This window comes from Hydractinia symbiolongicarpus, chromosome 8, assembly GCF_029227915.1.
Source record: "Hydractinia symbiolongicarpus strain clone_291-10 chromosome 8, HSymV2.1, whole genome shotgun sequence".
NCBI lineage: Eukaryota > Metazoa > Cnidaria > Hydrozoa > Anthoathecata > Hydractiniidae > Hydractinia > Hydractinia symbiolongicarpus.
The window spans coordinates 26,788,332-26,806,745 of record NC_079882.1 but is presented as its reverse complement, the minus strand read 5'-3'; the positions used below and the strand labels follow the sequence as shown (position 1 = coordinate 26,806,745).

Here is an 18,414-nt window from a genome sequence, read left to right as displayed (position 1 = left end):
AAGAAAAACTACATTAATAAACATTTTATATGAACAAAGAGTCTTTCCAATTTAAATGCGGTACCCTGTTTTTCCAAGCTGTGGAGTAGCACTTATTGCAGAATGAATTGGGGTGAATTTCTGGCTGGTCTTCTTCTAACTTCAGCTTGAAAGCATTTTTTAGCCATTCCTGGTGCTTTCTTACACTGTGTCTTACACTTGCACGAGTTGTTTTTGCCACAAATTCTACAAAGTTTTTTTATGAGTATTTTCCATCATTTATGACAAAAATTGTTCATTTTTAAAAAGCTATAACTTTTGTTAAGAAATACCAGAAAAACAAGGTTTTTTTAAAATCTAAATAAATCCTTTGTTTGAACAACAGCTTAAAGATCAATCTAGGAAAAACTCCACAGACCGAGATATCAGGCCAAAGGCGCATAATACTAATTTTCCAGTACTATAGCTTGCCTGTGTAAACACTTGTTTATACCGTTTCGCGAGACTGATCTTAACTTTTTAAGAGATACACGTCTTGTGAAGACCCCTTGTTTAGGCGGATACATGATATAATAACCATAGTGTAGATTTCATCATATAGATTTTATTACAAGCTCGTGAGCTTGTATTAAAACGCAAATGTGTCCTACAAGAATGGAAATTTTTGCCTCTCTGAGCACCGACACGGGAGTCGTCGTGTGTTCGAATCTCATCTTGGTAACTATTTTTACTTTTTTTTTCTTTTTAAAAAAGATAAGACAAGTGTTCAAAACACTTGTTTAACTAACTAGTAAATAAAGGTGTTTCCACCAAACTTTTTAAAAGTGAATGTAGGCAGAATTAACTGAATTAATGAATTTCGCAAATTTTTGGGTTTGTGGGTTTGTGGTCTTTCTTCTTCCTGTCAGTCGGTTCACCCAAGACGGACCCATCGAAAATTAAAAGTTCGAGGAATTTTCCGTTCAGGAAGGTCTCACAAATCAATTTTGAAAAATAAGTGTGTAACAAATATTATTGCGTATCTGAATAGTAAAATATGTCGTGTCTAACTTCGTAACAAAAATCCTAATTTGATAGACAGCTTTTTGTAAACTTTATTCGCGAGGTTGTTTGCGTATATCATACGTCTTGTTGACATTACTGTGACCACCATCTTGTCCATCAAATGCTAAGGAAACTTAAACAAGATCTATTATTTATCTATCAGCGCTGGAGGTTCATTGGGGGTTGGCCAACTATTTTTGGTAGTAAAAACATTACTTCAAACTCTAAGGGGTATTTAAACAGGCGACGAACGTCATCAAAATTATCAACTGGTACTTTAAGTTGTGTAGACGGACACACAGAAAGTAGAGAAGACATGACAACAACTACCTTTAATCTCACCGTATGAGCTCACCTGCAGTTAAACACACTTCTTTACTGATTTTTTTTTCTTTCCGCAGTCTCACTCGTGTATAACCCCTTATTTCTGCAAATACTCAAAAAAGAGACAAAGATAGGGTGAAATAAACTTCTTTGTTTACAAATTCGACCTAGGTATTTTCATATTATTTAATTTTTATTTTTTCATATATTCGTTTTTTTATCGATACAATTTGCCAAAACCTAAGGAGGATTCAACCTGAAGAGTAGTGACAAAAATCAGAATCTAAATCAGAGAGTAATAAAATCTTTTCAGCAAAAACTGCATGACTAAAACTTTCAATTATTTTGAATTAGGTTATAGTTTGTTGAAATTTCTTTTTTTTTTGCCTTTTGTTTCAATGAATATTCATTGCAATTGCACTGTACTCATTTTTCTAAGGTAGATAAACACACCCGCAGAATAACCTACTCGCAAATAAGCCCATAAAACAAGTCCCTTACAAATTAGAAAAGTCAAGGGTTCACACGCCAGTGTTTACGACATAACATTTAAATGATAGGTAATCAATTTGGCGTGTAGCTGCAATGGAGTTTGGCAATACGATAAAAAAACGACTTCAGAATACCGAATTCTTATTATTGAAATGTACTTATTTTTCTTTCCTTGAGAATAAAGCCAAAATGGTAAAATCTAGTATAATTCCAGCGCTCACCGAAAAAAATAGTCTTATTACAATTGGAAGTTGAAGAAGGAAATGAAGGAGTCAATCGAGTCTACTATACTGTTCTGGCTTTCTAATCTGCAGAACCATTTCGATGATTTCAATCCTCGTTACATAAAAAAGTAAAATACAAATCTTAAGAACAAAAAAGTGTTGCTGACCAAAAGATCAAATCAGTATAGCAAATTTTAACCAGCCTAACAAAATATCTGGGCAACTTTATTTCAACTAAGCATATCAGTTCAGTTAGAAAGTACAAAAGCAAGCTTCGTATTTTATATTTTTTTCAATCTCGTGATAGGTATAGCTCATATGCACTAAAATGAATGTACAGGTCTAACAAGTAAAGAACATTTTTGTCAGGACACAAAAGAATGCTGGCCTGACTGCATTTGCTCTGCAAATTTTTAATATATTTTTTAAAATTTACATTCCACGATGTTCTGGTGACAAACAATTGGCCATGTATTGGACAAACTCAATACCACGTTTGAGAGTTTTTTTTCAGAAACTAAAAAATGTTGGACCCGTAATCGCTCTGGAAATTTTAGTTAGTTTTCACATTTTTATTTTATGTTCTGGTGGCAATCTAACGAAAAAATGGTTGAAAAAAAAAGTTGTTGCGACAAAAGACTCTTCACATAGCAACTGCGCACCAATGATTAAACTTTTAGTCTTATAAAACATTAGGTCATTTAAGGTCAATTATGGGGAAGTTATATTTGGTCCCATGACTCATTTACAGCCAGCTAACCAATTTTTCTATTTCCCCGTAATCTCAGATTTAAACTTTCTGAGAAAAATCCCTTATTATGAGTTCTTAGACTATAAGCATATATCATTTTTTGTTTGTTTGTTTGTTTGCATAAGCCCCAGGGTCTTGCGGCAACTTCATCATGCTCTGGGAGCGAGGTTGTGCATAAGCATATCAGAACATATTATAGTAAGCGCAAAAATGTAAACAATGGTTAAAAAAGACTTCCTTCTTAATCATTTCCTATAAAAATATAACAACCATTAATAACAGTAATAAGCCTTGTATTTGTAAGTCCGATGAATGTTTAATAAATAAGTCTGGTAATTTGGTGTGAACTCACATACAAAGTATGATAATCAATTCTCCTTGTCATCATATGTTTTACCCCTGCTTAGAAACATATTTCAGCCTCCGGGATAAACGATCCTGTGATAAAATTTCTGAAGATGTTGAACTGAAATTAAAGAACGCGCGGTGTACACGTCCAAATGATCCGTAATTATTTCTGCAACATTCTTTCAAAGACTTTTTGCGTATTTCGAAAATGTGTTTATACATTCGCTCTGTTTGTTGTTTAAAAAATGTTATTGCATTTTTTATTAAAGTAGTACAGTCGACGCTCGATATCTGGAACTCTCAGGGTACCGACGAAAAAGATTGAGACAGCGAAAGTTCGAGACAACAGGTATCCGAGATATTGAGCGTCGCATATATTTAAGAACTACTTTTGCTTAATTTTGATTTTCCCGCGGAAAAAAGGTGTGTATCCTTGTAAGCTGTTGTAAGTGAACCGTCTGTCCATCTTTTTTTTTGTTGAGTAAAAACCGTGAAAACCAAACGATGATACATCCGATGAGTATTTTTTAACGTCACATCAAATGTTTTAATAAATCAATGAATCAATTAATAATGGTGCCTTTGTTTTACTGTAGATTTGAACGACTAACATGACGGTTTTTTACTACTCAAGATAAGGTGCATCGCCCACCTTTGTTTTGTATCTGATCTGTTTTACGTTGTCCACCTGCACTGAATAGTAAAAAGCCCAATTTATTTTTTTAAAAAATGGTATAACTGTTATTTATTAACTTTGATTTAAAAACATAAGCTAAAAGATTCTGCGAGTTGCAGCTAAGCTTAGCTATAAAATCCGCCTTCTACTCTACTTTTTTTATCTTATAGGTAGGTAGCTAAATGGACAGCTATGTATCTAGCTAGCTATATATACACTTTTATCCTTTTTGCTTTGTTGCCCTTTTTTGTTCTGTTTTAAGGAAATTTTAATTGCATTATTGAAATATATGATATATATAGCTAGCTAGCTAGCTAGCTATATAAGAATGGCAAAGTTTTTGACGTTTTATTTTTATCATTTTATTTTTATCATTTGTTGATTTAAAAGATAGCTAGTTAGCCAGCCAGCCATATATTTATATAAAAAACAGGAGATTTGGGTTAAGCAAAAAAAAAAGAACCCATCACAGTGTGAAGCCAAATTTAAAAATGGGTAGCTAATTTTAGTGAACCGGTTTAAGACTACTCAGAGAAAATAAAAAAGTGTTTTTTTAAACAAGTGGCTGTGTTTATTAAGAATCTTTGCATCACATTATTACATGTTTATCAACATTGGAAATGGAACTTTTGCAATGCCAATGTCTTTACCCAAGAATGTTTTCGAGTCATCCATGTAAATATTGATTTTATGCTAGAAGTATTAGATGTACAAACATAAATATTATATATGTGCATATTATATAGTGCATATTATGTCACTTCATTTTCTTCATTACTCAAAAGTTTATTTCTATAAAATGTTTGTTTTCACCATTTTAATTTTTAATGCTTTTAACTGATCATTTACCAAAACATTGATTTGGTAGCTAAAGCTTTTAAGAAAAGTAATCCACTTCTGAAGCAGATGGTTGTTAATTCTTTTTAATAGCTTCTTTAAAAAATTATGTATAAAAATAAAAAAATAAATTTGCCAGACAAATGTCAAATAAAAAAAGTAATAGGAGGAACCAAGAATGGATTTATACACTTTGTAAATGGGCATTGTTCTACTAATTATGAAGGGGAAATGTGGAATGTATATAATAACAGACTTCCAATTTCCAAGGATTTCAAATGTGTAAATGACATTGATGTTCAAAATGCCATTTTTTTCTCTACTATAAAAGGTTTCCTTTAGACCTTAAAGTCAAATTCGTAATCTTCAGGTTAGAATTCCCAGTCTTTTGTATGCTTAAAAAGTTTGTGCATATATATAAAAGTGTAATTGTTTTCTTCTCGTTCCAGATGTTCATTTATTTCCTACAAAGTATATGAGATTTTGAACTTGTTGCATAATGTTTCTAAATGTTTTTATGCTTTTTAATTTTAGCCAAAAAAATTACCGGCATTCAGATGTGGTGTATTACATTAGTACATATGTTTTTTCTTCTAACAAAAGTAATTGCAGGTTAGTGTCTATTTAATCGTAACATAAATCATAAAACCATAAAATTTAATTCTTGCGCATTTACTTTATTTAAATGAATATATTATATCTAATTAAATCAAATAAACTTTTCTTTTAGATTTAGAATTTACAACAGAGAAATGGAAAATGATTGTACCACCTTCACTTGTGCTTCCTTTCAAATTTGTCCACCGAGATGAGGCACTCACAATTTCTTGTCAAACAAATGATCCTACGGCTGAGGTAACTTTATCCACAAGGCCATCCAGAGGAGAGCCCTATGTAAATGTGTTGACAAAGTTTAAAGATGGAATAACTAAGACAAAACAAACATTCTATATCCCTCTGCTTTCTACATTGCATGGGGGATATTATCAGTGTGCTGCTAGAACTACAACAGATCCAGAAATTGAGTTGGAGCTAGGACAACTTCGTGTTAGTCCAAGTATGTTGTTCTTTTATTTGTTTAAGTCAAAATTGTAACGCACTTACACAGTTAGTTAGGAATTTTCTTTTTTAATTCAATTTGCTTCTATTGTTAAAGAGTTGCTGACATGATAAACTCTTTAAAATTGACAGGTTAATATAAATACATATAATAAGATTTTAGACTCCAATACAAACTAACTTATAATAAGTTTTTAACAAGGTTATACAACAATTTTTTAGCCTACCAATTTAAAAGTGAATTTCAGGAATTAACAAAATATTAGGCGTAATAATGATTATAATAATATAGTTGTGCTTGAAATTAACATGAAACTTGACATAAATAGATCCTGCAACAAGGTATATATATATATATATATATATATATATATATATATATATATATATATATATATATATATATATATATATATATATATATATATATATATATATATATATATATATATATATATATATATATATATATATATATATATATATATATATATATATATATATATATATATATATATATATATATATATATATATATATATATATATATATATATATATATATATATATATATATATATATATATATATATATATATATATATATATATATATATATATATATATATATATATATATATATATATATATATATATATATATATATATATATATATATATATATATATATATATATATATATATATATATATCCCTATGTCCCTGTAAATAAGGCTCCTTTACTTAAGAGTTTCTGTGTCCCCTTGTTCAGGGCAGAGGCTGAGCATATGCTTACATGTGCACAAATTACCTTTTGTTGGATATTAGGGTTTAGAATGTCAGACATGAAAAAACTGCATTTCCACCATTCTTTGTTTCTTCCTTACAATCCAGCGTGATTTTTCTATGTTTATTGTGCTTTCCCATGAATTTAAAGTTACGAAGTAGTGCAAAAGTAAAAATTTGCATTAATGCTCATGATTTGTTATTTTCTTATAAAAGAATAATTATTATCCTGTTTATTTCTAGTTTCTCGTATCACTGCCCCCATTATAATTCCATTAGTGGATGTTTTCAATATTGAAAGTGGTGGAAATGAGAATGTTACATGTAAAACAAAAGGGCTTCCTACAATAAAAGAATCAACTTTGACTTGGTTTCGTAATAATAGTGGTGTTCTTACAAAGGTTGATGAATCAAAAGTAATTCGTGAAGGATTGTTGGATAATGGTGACCATATAGATATTGAAAAAATAATGTTTAAAAATTTTGGAAAAAGCGATGTTGGCACATATGTCTGTCAGCGAAGACTTGGAACTGCTAATCCAAGTTACAAGTCTATTAAAATAGAGTTGCAACGTAAGTGTATAAGTGTATAAATGCAAAATATTCAGCTCCAGTAGCATTCAACAAAATTATATATATAGTGAAACATGTTTTTTCTCACTTTTTAGCTGATGTTGAACCAAGTGTAACCTTACCTGATATTTTGTCTAATACATCTGTTCCAATATATATAAAACCTGGAATTCCTATTTATTCTCTTCGCTGTTCTACTGGTGGTTCTCCAAGGCCGAATAAGTATTGGCGTAAAGATAATGAAACAGTACACACCTGTCCAAATATCTATAATCCAGATTGTATTTACTCCTTAGTTAGTACTTCTCATGAGACACATAGTGGTGTATACGAGTGTGTTGCGAAGAATATTTTAAAAACAGTTTCTAGATCAATAAGCATTCAAGTTTTAGGTATGACTTTTTTATGGACTTAATAACTCTTCCTTAACAAAGTTAACTATACAATATATATTACTATATGATACATTATGTAAGATGTGTGTATATTTTGTTTTGTTTTTAGATCCACCCATATTGAGCAAACCAACACTCACTAAAGTTGCTAGTTATAAAGAAGATTTTGAATTATCTTGTACTGTAAAATCAGGAAATCCTATGCCATTTATAAAATGGGAATTTCAACCTGAAACTTGTGACCCCCAATCCTCTAAACCATGCAAACCATTGGAATTAGAATGGAAAACGTTGCCTGAAGTAAGTTTTGTTTAGAATGATTTTAACATAATCTTCTATGTAATAATTTGAAACTTCCGTGTGTCTGTCTGTCTGTGACTTTTACAAAGAGGATGTTTTTATGTCTTATTTGTTCACCAACAAATTAGCTAGTGGTTGCAATATATGACGCCAATAACTGAATTTTCATTAAAGAAGCCATTGCATTGCACTTTATAAGTTTAAGGCTTAATAACTTGGAAACGGTTGGAAATAATTGATGCCATCTCTTGTGTGGGTAACTAGGACCACCTGGAACCAGTTTTCCCAAATTAAGTCAATCCACCTGTTTTTGAACCTCAATATTGCTGCAACCGTTCATCAAAAGGACATGGTCCCATACATTTTCATGATCAGCGTCTTAGCCCTATGCAATGGCAGTAACTAAGACAATTTTCTAAAAAAAAATTAGGTACATTGGTAAAGCAAAATTTTTAAAATCCAATAAAATCCAATATCTCCTCAAATGATCCTATACACTTCCTTTATCGGCATTGTAAGGTCTACACAATAGGCAAATAAATAAATTTCTGAAAAAAAATTACTGCTGATGTCATTAAAATTCATATTCATCTTTTCCATTGTCCTTCTGCCTAAGTGGATTTTTCCAATGACCTTATCAAATAGTATATTGCTATAATACGCAGTGTCTATGACCAGCATAATGGATGTGTTTATTTTTCTTTAAAGTTGCCGAAAAATGCAAGTGTCAAATGCTAATCAATGCCCTTATACCTTTAAGGCCAAATAACTTGAAGATGAGTGAAAATAACTGACGTCTTCCTCCGGCATGGGTAACTACGGACTATAAAATTAGGCCAATTTCTCAAAGTTGGGTCAACCCAGCTGTTTTGGAACAGATGGGTTGATGACATCATCATCGTCATCATTCTCGGCTTAACGTCCGTTTTCCATGCTAGCATGGGTTGGACGGGGTATATTAATGACCCTCTTCCAATCTGATCTAGACTGTGTTAGATCTAAACTCAACTTCCTCTCTATCAAGTCTGTCCTTATAACCTCCTGCCAAGTCTTTCTCGGTCTGCCTCTGGGCTTTGCCCCAGGAACTATCAAGTCTCTACACTTTCTTACCCAATTATCCTCCTCCATTCTTTCCAAGTGCCCCAGCCAATTCAATCTTCTTATCTGGATAACATTTTTAATTCTACGGAGACTTAGCCTGCTTCTTAGCTCATCTGAACTCTTTCTGTCTCTCAGACTGGCATTACACATCCACCTAACCATTCCCATATCATTCCTTTCTAAACGGTCAAGATCTTCCTGCTTCACTGCCCATGTCTCACTACTGTACAACATAACACTTCTTACACAGGCCTCATACAACCTACCTTTTACCTCAATTGACAGGACTCTGCTAGTCAATAAAGGAAGTAACTCTCTAAACTTTTTCCAAGCAGAACCTATCCTGCAAGTAACACTTCTTCCAACACCCCCTTCACTGCCCAACATATCACCTAAGTAACAGAAGTTCTTAACTATCTCTAACGAGCCACTGTTGTACATCATTAAAGCTGGAAATACTTCATTCTCTATAATCTCACCTTTGCAACGCTTGCATACAAACTGTATGTCAGCTCTTAACCTTCCACTAATACTACTGCACTTCTTATGTACCCAATGCTTGCAAGTCTGACAAAAAATTGAGTTACTACCAACCCCTTTCCTGCAAACTCCACAAGGCCACTTTCCAACTACAAGGTCACACTTGGCTGCAATGCTACTTATCATGACTTTAGACTTTGCTGTGTTTACCTTCAGCCCTTTCTCTTCTAGTCCTTTCTTCCACTTCTCAAACTTTTCAACTAATTCTTCCATCGACTCTGCTACGAGAACCAAATCATCTGCATACAATAACTCCCATGGACAACCTGTTCTGAACTCCATCGACAGCGCTTCTAAGACTAGAAGAAACAACAAAGGACTAAGTACAGAACCCTGATGTACACCAACATTTACACTAAATCCTGACACGACTTCTAGCATTGCTGTACATAGACTGTACCATCGTAACTAGCCACTCATCCACACCTAATTTTCTCATAGCCCACCAAATAACTTTACGTGGCACTCTATCAAAAGCTTTCTCTAAATCTACAAAGGCAAAATAGAGATTCTTTCTCTTTCCTAAATACTTTTCCTGAAGCTGTCTGAGTAAAAATATTGCATCTGTAGTGCCACGCCCTGGAACAAAACCAAATTGCATCTTATCTATATCAATTCTTTCTCTAAGTAACTTATCAATCACTCTTTCAATAACTTTCATTACTTGATCAACCAACTTCAAACCTCTATAGTTACCCCTTTCTAATGCATCACCCTTTCCCTTGAAACAATTCACTATTACACTCGACTGCCACTCACTCGGAATAGCACCATCCTTTATAATCTGGTTAGCAAGACTTGTAATAAGCTCAACTCCGATATATCCAGATGCTTTTACCATCTCTGCAACAATACCTGATACTCCTGCAGCCTTGCCAATCTTCAATTTCCTAATAGCCTCTACTACCCATTCTGTCTTGATCTGCATAGCTGGCCCTTCTACGACATCATCATCAGACAAATTATCCTCGTCCCAATCAAACTCAGTGTTAAGCAACCTCTGATAATGATTCTTCCAAGCTACCCTTTTCTCCTCTGTGCTAGCCAAAACACCTTCATCATTACGTATACACTTCTCACCTACAATATCTTGATTAGTCTTCTTCATTTGCTTTGCTATCTTGAATACCTCATTGCGCTGCTCTTCCCTTCTTAACACATCTGCAAATCTGTTTCTCTCTGCTTCTGATTTTGCCTTATACACTGCTGTACGAGCGCGACGCTTAGCTTCTAAGTAAATATTTTTACTACCACCTGACTTCCACTCTTTCCAAAGTTTCCTCTTTTCCTTTATACACTGGTCAACCTCATTATTCCACCACCAGGTCTGTCTATGTCTAGCTGGTCCTTTCGTCCACCCACAGGTATCATCAGAAGCTTCTAGAAGACAATTCTTCAAAGTAGTCCAAGTACTTTCAACATTGTCACTATCACATTGACTATTGTAGGCTAACTGCTGAACTTTTGCACTAAATTGTCTTGCTACAATCTCTTCCTTCAGCTTCCAGACTTTTCGACGGGGCCTGTACTTTCCCTTGGCTTCTTTAACACTCTTCAAGATAATATCACAAACCAGCAACCTATGCTGGAAAACACACTCTCCCCCCGATATAACTTTTACGTCCTTCACCACTTTCTTGTCTGACTTTCTAACCAGGAAGTAATCTATCTGTGTCTTACAACCACCTGACTCATATGTTATCAGCCTACTCTGTCTCTTACTGAATGATGTGTTGCAAACCACCATGTCCGTTGCCATTCCAAACTCAAGCAATCTCTCCCCTTCCTTATTTCTGCTCCCAAATCCATAGCCTCCATGCACACCTCTATAACCTTCAGATGACTTCCCAACATGACCATTAAAGTCGCCGCCCACCATGACAAGTTTAGTGTCTCCAAACTTTGATGTGACTGCTATTAACTCATCATAAAACTTATCTTTATCTTCCTCACTGTGTCCACACTCATAAGAAACCATTAAACCCCAATATCAGGGATAACCATTCGTCAAAAGTACATGATTCTTATATTTTCTTGATCAGTGTTTCAAGCTCTGCACAATAGGAGCAACAGGTTAATGAATTTCTAAAAAAAGCAATTTATGTACATTTGTGGGTTTTTGCTGATGTCTGCAAAATTTTAAAGTCATATCTCCTTAACCGCTGATCAAAAAAGGAAAATCCTATATATTAATTTGATCAGATTTTTTTGGACTCTAGAATTTCTTTGTGCATTGACAGGTTCATTGCTGACGTTGTCAAAATTCAAATGACGGACCTTTTTTATTTCTTTTTCATTAAAGTGGATTTTTCACAGTCCTTTTCAACTAGTTTTATATAATTCAGAAAAAATTGTTTGTAAAGAACAAAGGGCCATAGCAAATATTACTTCTCTGTATTTCTTTTGCAGCAATCACCAGATGTAAAAACACCTACAAAATTTAGTTACATTATTGCTACAAAAACAAAGTCAAATTTCTTTTATCGGTGCATAGCAGTAAACCAGCAAGGAAATGACACATATACAATTACATTAGTAAGGAAGGGTGAGTTTATTGTAAAGTTATTAGTTTGTTTATATCTTTGTTTATTTCATGGTGTGTTTGTTCATTGGTAATTTAGTTTTTTGTGTTTTCTTATAATTGCTTACGTTTTTAGAAGAGGCACCATCACAATTCGGAATTTTGCCAGCAGGTAATTATACTGTTACAGAAGAAGACAAATTAGAAATACAATGTTCCTCTGATGCTTATATTTTTGCATCTGTTAAATTGACAAAAAACGGAGTTGATCTGCCATCAAACGAAAGTATAGTGGACAACATCAGATATACAACATTTCCAGTTGAATCTGTTGACATGACAAATTCTGGAATATATCGATGCGAAGCCATACTAAAAAGAGGCGGAAGTCGAACATTGCAGAACAATATTTTTGTGCAAAGTAGGTTTCTATTTTTTTTTCTTCAGTTTGCATTTCTTGTATGTGTTCCTTGTATCATGGTAATGGTATGTAAACATAATTTTTTAAAGAATTGATGAAACCGAAAATTGATGGATTTGCGGATATGATTGTGTCACAGGACAATATCAGTAATATGAATATCACCTGTATGGTTACAGGACATCCTCCTCCAGCTGTTACAATAAAATTTAATGGTGAAGAGATTACCAAAGATATTGATGACATTGATCGATGTGATTCAGCTATCAGTGAGATATACAAATCGAGAAAGATCAACAATGTATTGTACATCTGTAAAATCAATTTCACAGAACACGAGGGAAACTTTGAATGTATTGCATCTAATAGAGCTGGCAGTGCAATGAAGAGAATGAACTTAACCATATTAGGTAAACGTCTGTATTTTTTTATTATACCTTTTGGAAAAGAACATGTATTGTTTATGCGTTGTCGTTGGGACTCTGAAATCATATGCTATGAAATTTTCTTCTTTAGTAAGAAGGGAGGATTCAAAAAATACATTTGTTTAAATATTTATCATTTTTGACACCCCTTTGTAACTAAGACTTTAACTATTAAAGAGTGTACAAAATAAAGATAATTTTCAAGAAATAACCCTCTTAATTCCCTTGTTTGTTATTCTGTGCCCCTTCCTTCTCCCTAAAGACAGTGACAATGTCCCTTTTAAATGGCCTTGGGATGCGCAGGGGCATTTAAATAAGTATGTCAACCCAAATAAGTATGTCAACCCAAAATAGCAGGAAACTATAAAATATAGTTTACTCGAGCCCAGAGAATGTCCACCTTGAAACTTTAAACCAAAATGGTTAATTTGTTTCAGCTAAACCACAAATTGTGAACTGGAAAAGGACTCTTACTGCTGTTGCTGAAGTTAATTGCAAATCTCGAGCAAATCCTCCTGCCATGGTATCTTGGTTTCGCATTGATAAACATACAAATACATCCACTTTTATATCTTCACGTAAAAAGGTTGATATACTATATCTTGGAAATGATGTGGAAGATGGAGGTGATATGTATATGTGCACAGCTTCAAGTAAACTTGGAAATGCAACAGAGTACGTGCAAATACTTGCAGGTAAGGAAGAGTTGCTGCAGTAACTTCTTGCATATCATAAAATATCCAACCAGGTTAAACGAAAACGTTCATTTAGGCGCTGCCAGTAAGGTGATGGGTACAGCCACAAAGAATACCATCATCGTTGTGATAGTAATAGCAACTATTATTGTAATCGTTGCATTGATTTTAATATTGTGGTATAGAAGACATTTAAAACAACAATATGCACTTTATTTGGAACCAAACGAAGATTGGCAGGTATATACGTTTAAATTCCTTTAAAAAAATTTAAAATTTTGTAAGAGGAATACTCGACGTCATCTGATGTATTGATAATTTGTTTCATAACTGGTTTGCATTGATTTATTAGATGGATCCAGACAGGTCATTGTTTGAGCAATCTAGCGATCTACCATACGATATGATTTGGGAATTTCCAAGAGAAAAAATTTCCTTGATAAAAACGCTTGGTTCTGGTGCATTTGGACAAGTGTGGTTGGCAGAAGCTGAAGGAATTCACGGTAGGGTTAATTTAATTTGTTTTTGCTCAAAATCACAATAATTTGTGTCGCAAAATGAAATCTGCTTTCGCAATAATAAATGTCGCAAAATTATTGAAAACATGTTGCAAAATTTATAGTAAGCATTAAAACCGCAATAATTGATGTGGAAAAAAAATCACCATCAAATCGCAATAATTTTTGTGCGCAACAATGATTGTCCTTCCTTAAGTTTTCGTTTTTTGATACTGCCTACATTTATTTGCCTGTCTGGTTTAGGTTTCAATCCACGAGATAAAAGTCCTGCAGCAGCTAAAAGAAGAAAATCTCTCAGTCGAACACGTCGAAGATACCATTCTTTATCGATAAGATACAAAAAACAACTCAATACAGAAGAAGTGACTACATTAGAAAAAACGATGGTAGCTGTGAAAACATTGAAAGGTTGATTATGATGTAGCAACTAAGCAAACTACGGAGTGTTTTTTTCGCTTTGATTTTATCTGTAACTTTTGATGCAGTCTTCCCTAAATCCAGTCCAAAAGTGATTTTATATGTAACTGAAGCGAATGTTTGATTTTTTTTAATTGCCTTTTATTTACTTCTTTCTTTAGATGATGCAGCAGAAGGAGAATACAAAGATCTTGCATCAGAGTTAAAGATTTTAATTCATCTGGGCGAACACAAAAATATTGTTAATTTACTCGGCGCTTGCACCACGAACGGAAAGCTATATGTAATTCTAGAATGTTGTCCTCATGGCAACTTACTGAACTTTTTGCGTGGTAAGCGTGAAACGTTTCAACCAGTTTGGGCAAAACATGAAACTGATATGAAAGACGAATTTACATATATTGACTTGGTCATGATTGTGATGCAAGTCGCAAAGGGAATGGACTTTCTACAGTCGCAAAAGGTTTGAAACCCCTACGCACATAATCTTTTTCCTTAATTTTTTTTAATTTTTATTTATTATTAAAACATTTATATTATTCTAGTGTGTACATCGAGATCTGGCAGCTCGCAATATATTAGTAGGAGACGATTACATCATGAAAATAGCAGATTTTGGTCTTGCTCGTGACATATACAAGGATGAGTTTTATCTGAAAGAAACAACTGGTTTGTTGCCTGTCAAATGGATGGCTCCTGAATCGCTATTTGACAAAGTTTACACTGCAATGAGCGATGTGTAAGTAGCGTATTGTACCTCAGTTTTGATTTTGTGTTTAAACAGATTTCTTTCGTTTGATATACATATTTATTGCATTATAGATGGTCCTATGGCATTCTTTTGTGGGAAGCATTTACATTGGGCGGTTCACCCTACCCTGGATTACCCACGGAAGATTTGTTCAGCTTTTTAGAAGAAGGTCGACGCATGGAGTCGCCAGAGATTTGCCCCAAAACTGTTTATGGAATTATGCTGGATTGTTGGACAAAAAGTCCTTATGATCGACCAATGTTTTCCCAAATTTACGATCGACTTGAAAATGTGCTAAAACAGAACGTTCCATCGGTAAAAATGCGTTGATCTGTATAAGTTCGATTTGTTTTACTTCTTACAAGATTTGCATTTGTTTAACATTATTCTGCGTTTTGCATCCTATTCGCTTTTTTCTGTATTATTTTATATTTCTTATTTTCTTTTAGGATAGCGATTATTTAGATTTTACTGATTCAAAAGAGAATGATTACTTGATGCCGGAAGACAAAGTACGCTCAAACGAGTACTTAGAAGCTACTGGACGTTTTTCTCCTAAAGGACAAACATACGTTCCTCCACCTAGTAATGGGTAGGTAGCATATTTGCATAAATCACATCCCGTGTTATCAGCCTCTATTAAAGTTCTTTACAATAATTGCAAAATTCATGTAATTTCAGATTCTATGACAACGACAAATCTGTCCTTCCCCCAGCACCAACTGAGGGTTATGTGCCCATGACTCCTGCTGATCACTACCAAACTCCTTCATCTTTTCGGTACGACGGATCGGATGTTATCGTCTAATAAAAAGGAATGCGAAGAGCTAGTCTGCTCTTACTGTTGTTGCTACAACGAAAGACTTCCATTTCACATAAGCCTTTCAACTCTTTATATGACGTAGATAAAGTAAGTTGCGACAGTGCGACTACAGCAATAAGATTGACAAATGTAAAGACGAACTTCATTACATACCCACACCTGGTAGAAAATAAATTTTTTAAATATATATATATATATTTGTATTATATATGTCTTTATTTTTGATATTATTCGTATTGTTTTTGCATACTGTATATTTAATTTTGCTAATACACTTTTTATGTAAGTACGCACGTTTATTTATATATATTCACAAATTGAGATTTTAGCGAGTACCTTATTGGTTTTTTTTTGCGTGAATTTATTTTTGCGAGCCCAATTTTGTGAGCGTTGATGTGGATTTATTTTTGCGAATCATAAAATCCTTGAGGTTGGCGTAAACTTATTATGTACGCGAAAATAAATCTCAATACAGTAAGTTCAAGCATTTTGTTTTGTATTCATATGTATGAATTTGTAAGGTGAAGAACAACATATAATAAGCACAGCCCTTTTTTTGAAAAGAAGTCACATCATTTGCACCGATACTTTCTCAAGTGTGGCTAATTTCTTTTGAACAGTGGAATCGAAATTAAAAATTAATGAGTGGTAAATTTTCAAATTTGAAAATATTAATACCGTGTATATTTAATTATGCTTCTAAGTTTGTAATGACTATATAATTTTATATAAAGTAATGTAGAAGATTATGTACAGCGTCGTCTTTCTAACCAATGATTTTTCGAGGAAATGATTTTTTTAATGAAATGTACTTCTGTGGTTAATAGTTAGAACTTCGCTTTGAAATCACAAGGTCGATTGTTTATTCCACAACATGGGAATAAACGGTAAGTGTGGGTACCCCAGTTAACCGGTGGTAAGATAATGGTGATGTATATCTAACCATCAAGAAATAGAAATCCTAATAAGAACAGTGTGGCAAATACTAAAGTTGTTATTCTATGGAAATGATAATTAAATAAACCGAGCTGTTTCATAGTATGAACAGTTTCTTAAAGTCTTGTGGGTATGCAGCAGCGCCAAAGCGTGTTTGTGAACGTTTCAATCACATCGGCAAATGAATGCTGGCGTGTAAAAAAGTATAATCGTTATAACAACACAGCATATGCGATGATCAGCAGTAGACGTTTATAACCAACTACTATAACCAATTCTTGGACCATGTTTTGAAGCTATCGAAAATAATTTTAGTATAACAAACTAGTTATACACATAAGAAAGAAATGTGTTTATTGTTAGCTTCTAGTTCTTCAGTTGTCTATCTATTTTAAGTAAAGGGACGGTTATCCTAACATCAAATGTCTTTTTGCAAATTTTTAACTCTTACAGAATTTATTTACTTTATCGTTTTTTGTTAAAAAGAATGTCAAAAAGTTTTATAAATGAAGAAAACCTAACTAAAAATGCAAAAAAAGTTCTTACGGAAATGAAAAAACACTTTCACTCACAACCATCACCCATATTGGATGCTTGAATACTTTAAATTGAATTTTTAATCTTTTTCGCAAATACCCTAGGAACGAGGTTTGGTTAAGCACACATTTAATTTTCGCGCACTTGGTACGAGTAATATGTATAAAGAAGCTACGCGATTACTTTTAAAATTAAAATCTTGTAAAATCTTAACTTTTATTTTATATAAAGGGGTCGATTTGTATGTTTGATTGGCGACTCAAAAGCTTCATCCATCTTAGATTTATTTACGCCAGTAAAACACGGATTATCAAGTGCGAAAATTTCATGATTAAGGTATTTCGGAAGACAAGGGTTTGTCAAACGAAAAACGGCTAAAGTTAGAACTTCATTGACGCAATCAATGCTTAATTCTGTCAGCAGGAATGATTTTAAGGTTTGGCACTTATTAAAAGAGGGCTTAATAAATTGTACCTTGCCGTATTCTTCCACAAGCCCTGGGCTTAACCCTGACTTGGCTTTCTCTAGCGGTGTTGATCTACCCTAAAACCCTAAAATTAAATAAACATACGTATAGACACATTTTTCACTATTATATTTGTAACAAAATGGACCAAAACTTCTTTCTAATACGCGTTAACAGTTTAAGTTCGACATTTCCTGGACGATGGCTGAACGTCAGTAGCTAGAATAGTTACTGGCCAATCTCGTCCCCAGGGTTTTTTTTTCGCTTTCTCAAAATGTGGCTAGCGCGTTCGCCTAAAAGCGAAAAAAAGCCCGGGGACGAGATTGCCTATTCTCAGTATTGGCGGATTTTGTTCAAATCTGGGGAATTTATAACTATAACGTTTTTTCAGAAATAGTCATTAACATACTCATTAGAGTTTCTTAGATAAAATACAAATAAAGAAGGTTATATAGAAAAAAACAAAGTCCGTGTCC

At 33.3% G+C, this 18,414-nt stretch overlaps 1 protein-coding gene across 1 annotated transcript; it reads left to right on the top strand.

The window, feature by feature from the left end:
• The first annotated feature begins 5,209 nt into the window (after nucleotides 1-5,209).
• LOC130654516 (fibroblast growth factor receptor 3-like) lies at nucleotides 5,210-16,288 on the top strand. Its single transcript, XM_057457120.1, has 17 exons — nucleotides 5,210-5,287; nucleotides 5,406-5,732; nucleotides 6,763-7,092; nucleotides 7,188-7,484; nucleotides 7,597-7,787; nucleotides 11,838-11,973; nucleotides 12,086-12,370; nucleotides 12,460-12,780; nucleotides 13,233-13,490; nucleotides 13,567-13,730; nucleotides 13,843-13,993; nucleotides 14,252-14,416; nucleotides 14,587-14,888; nucleotides 14,971-15,164; nucleotides 15,248-15,491; nucleotides 15,626-15,768; nucleotides 15,858-16,288. Exons 1-17 carry the CDS (start codon nucleotides 5,233-5,235, stop codon nucleotides 15,982-15,984), a joined length of 3,690 nt encoding a protein of 1,229 aa, XP_057313103.1. The 5' UTR covers nucleotides 5,210-5,232; the 3' UTR covers nucleotides 15,985-16,288.
• Nucleotides 16,289-18,414: the final 2,126 nt, after the last annotated feature.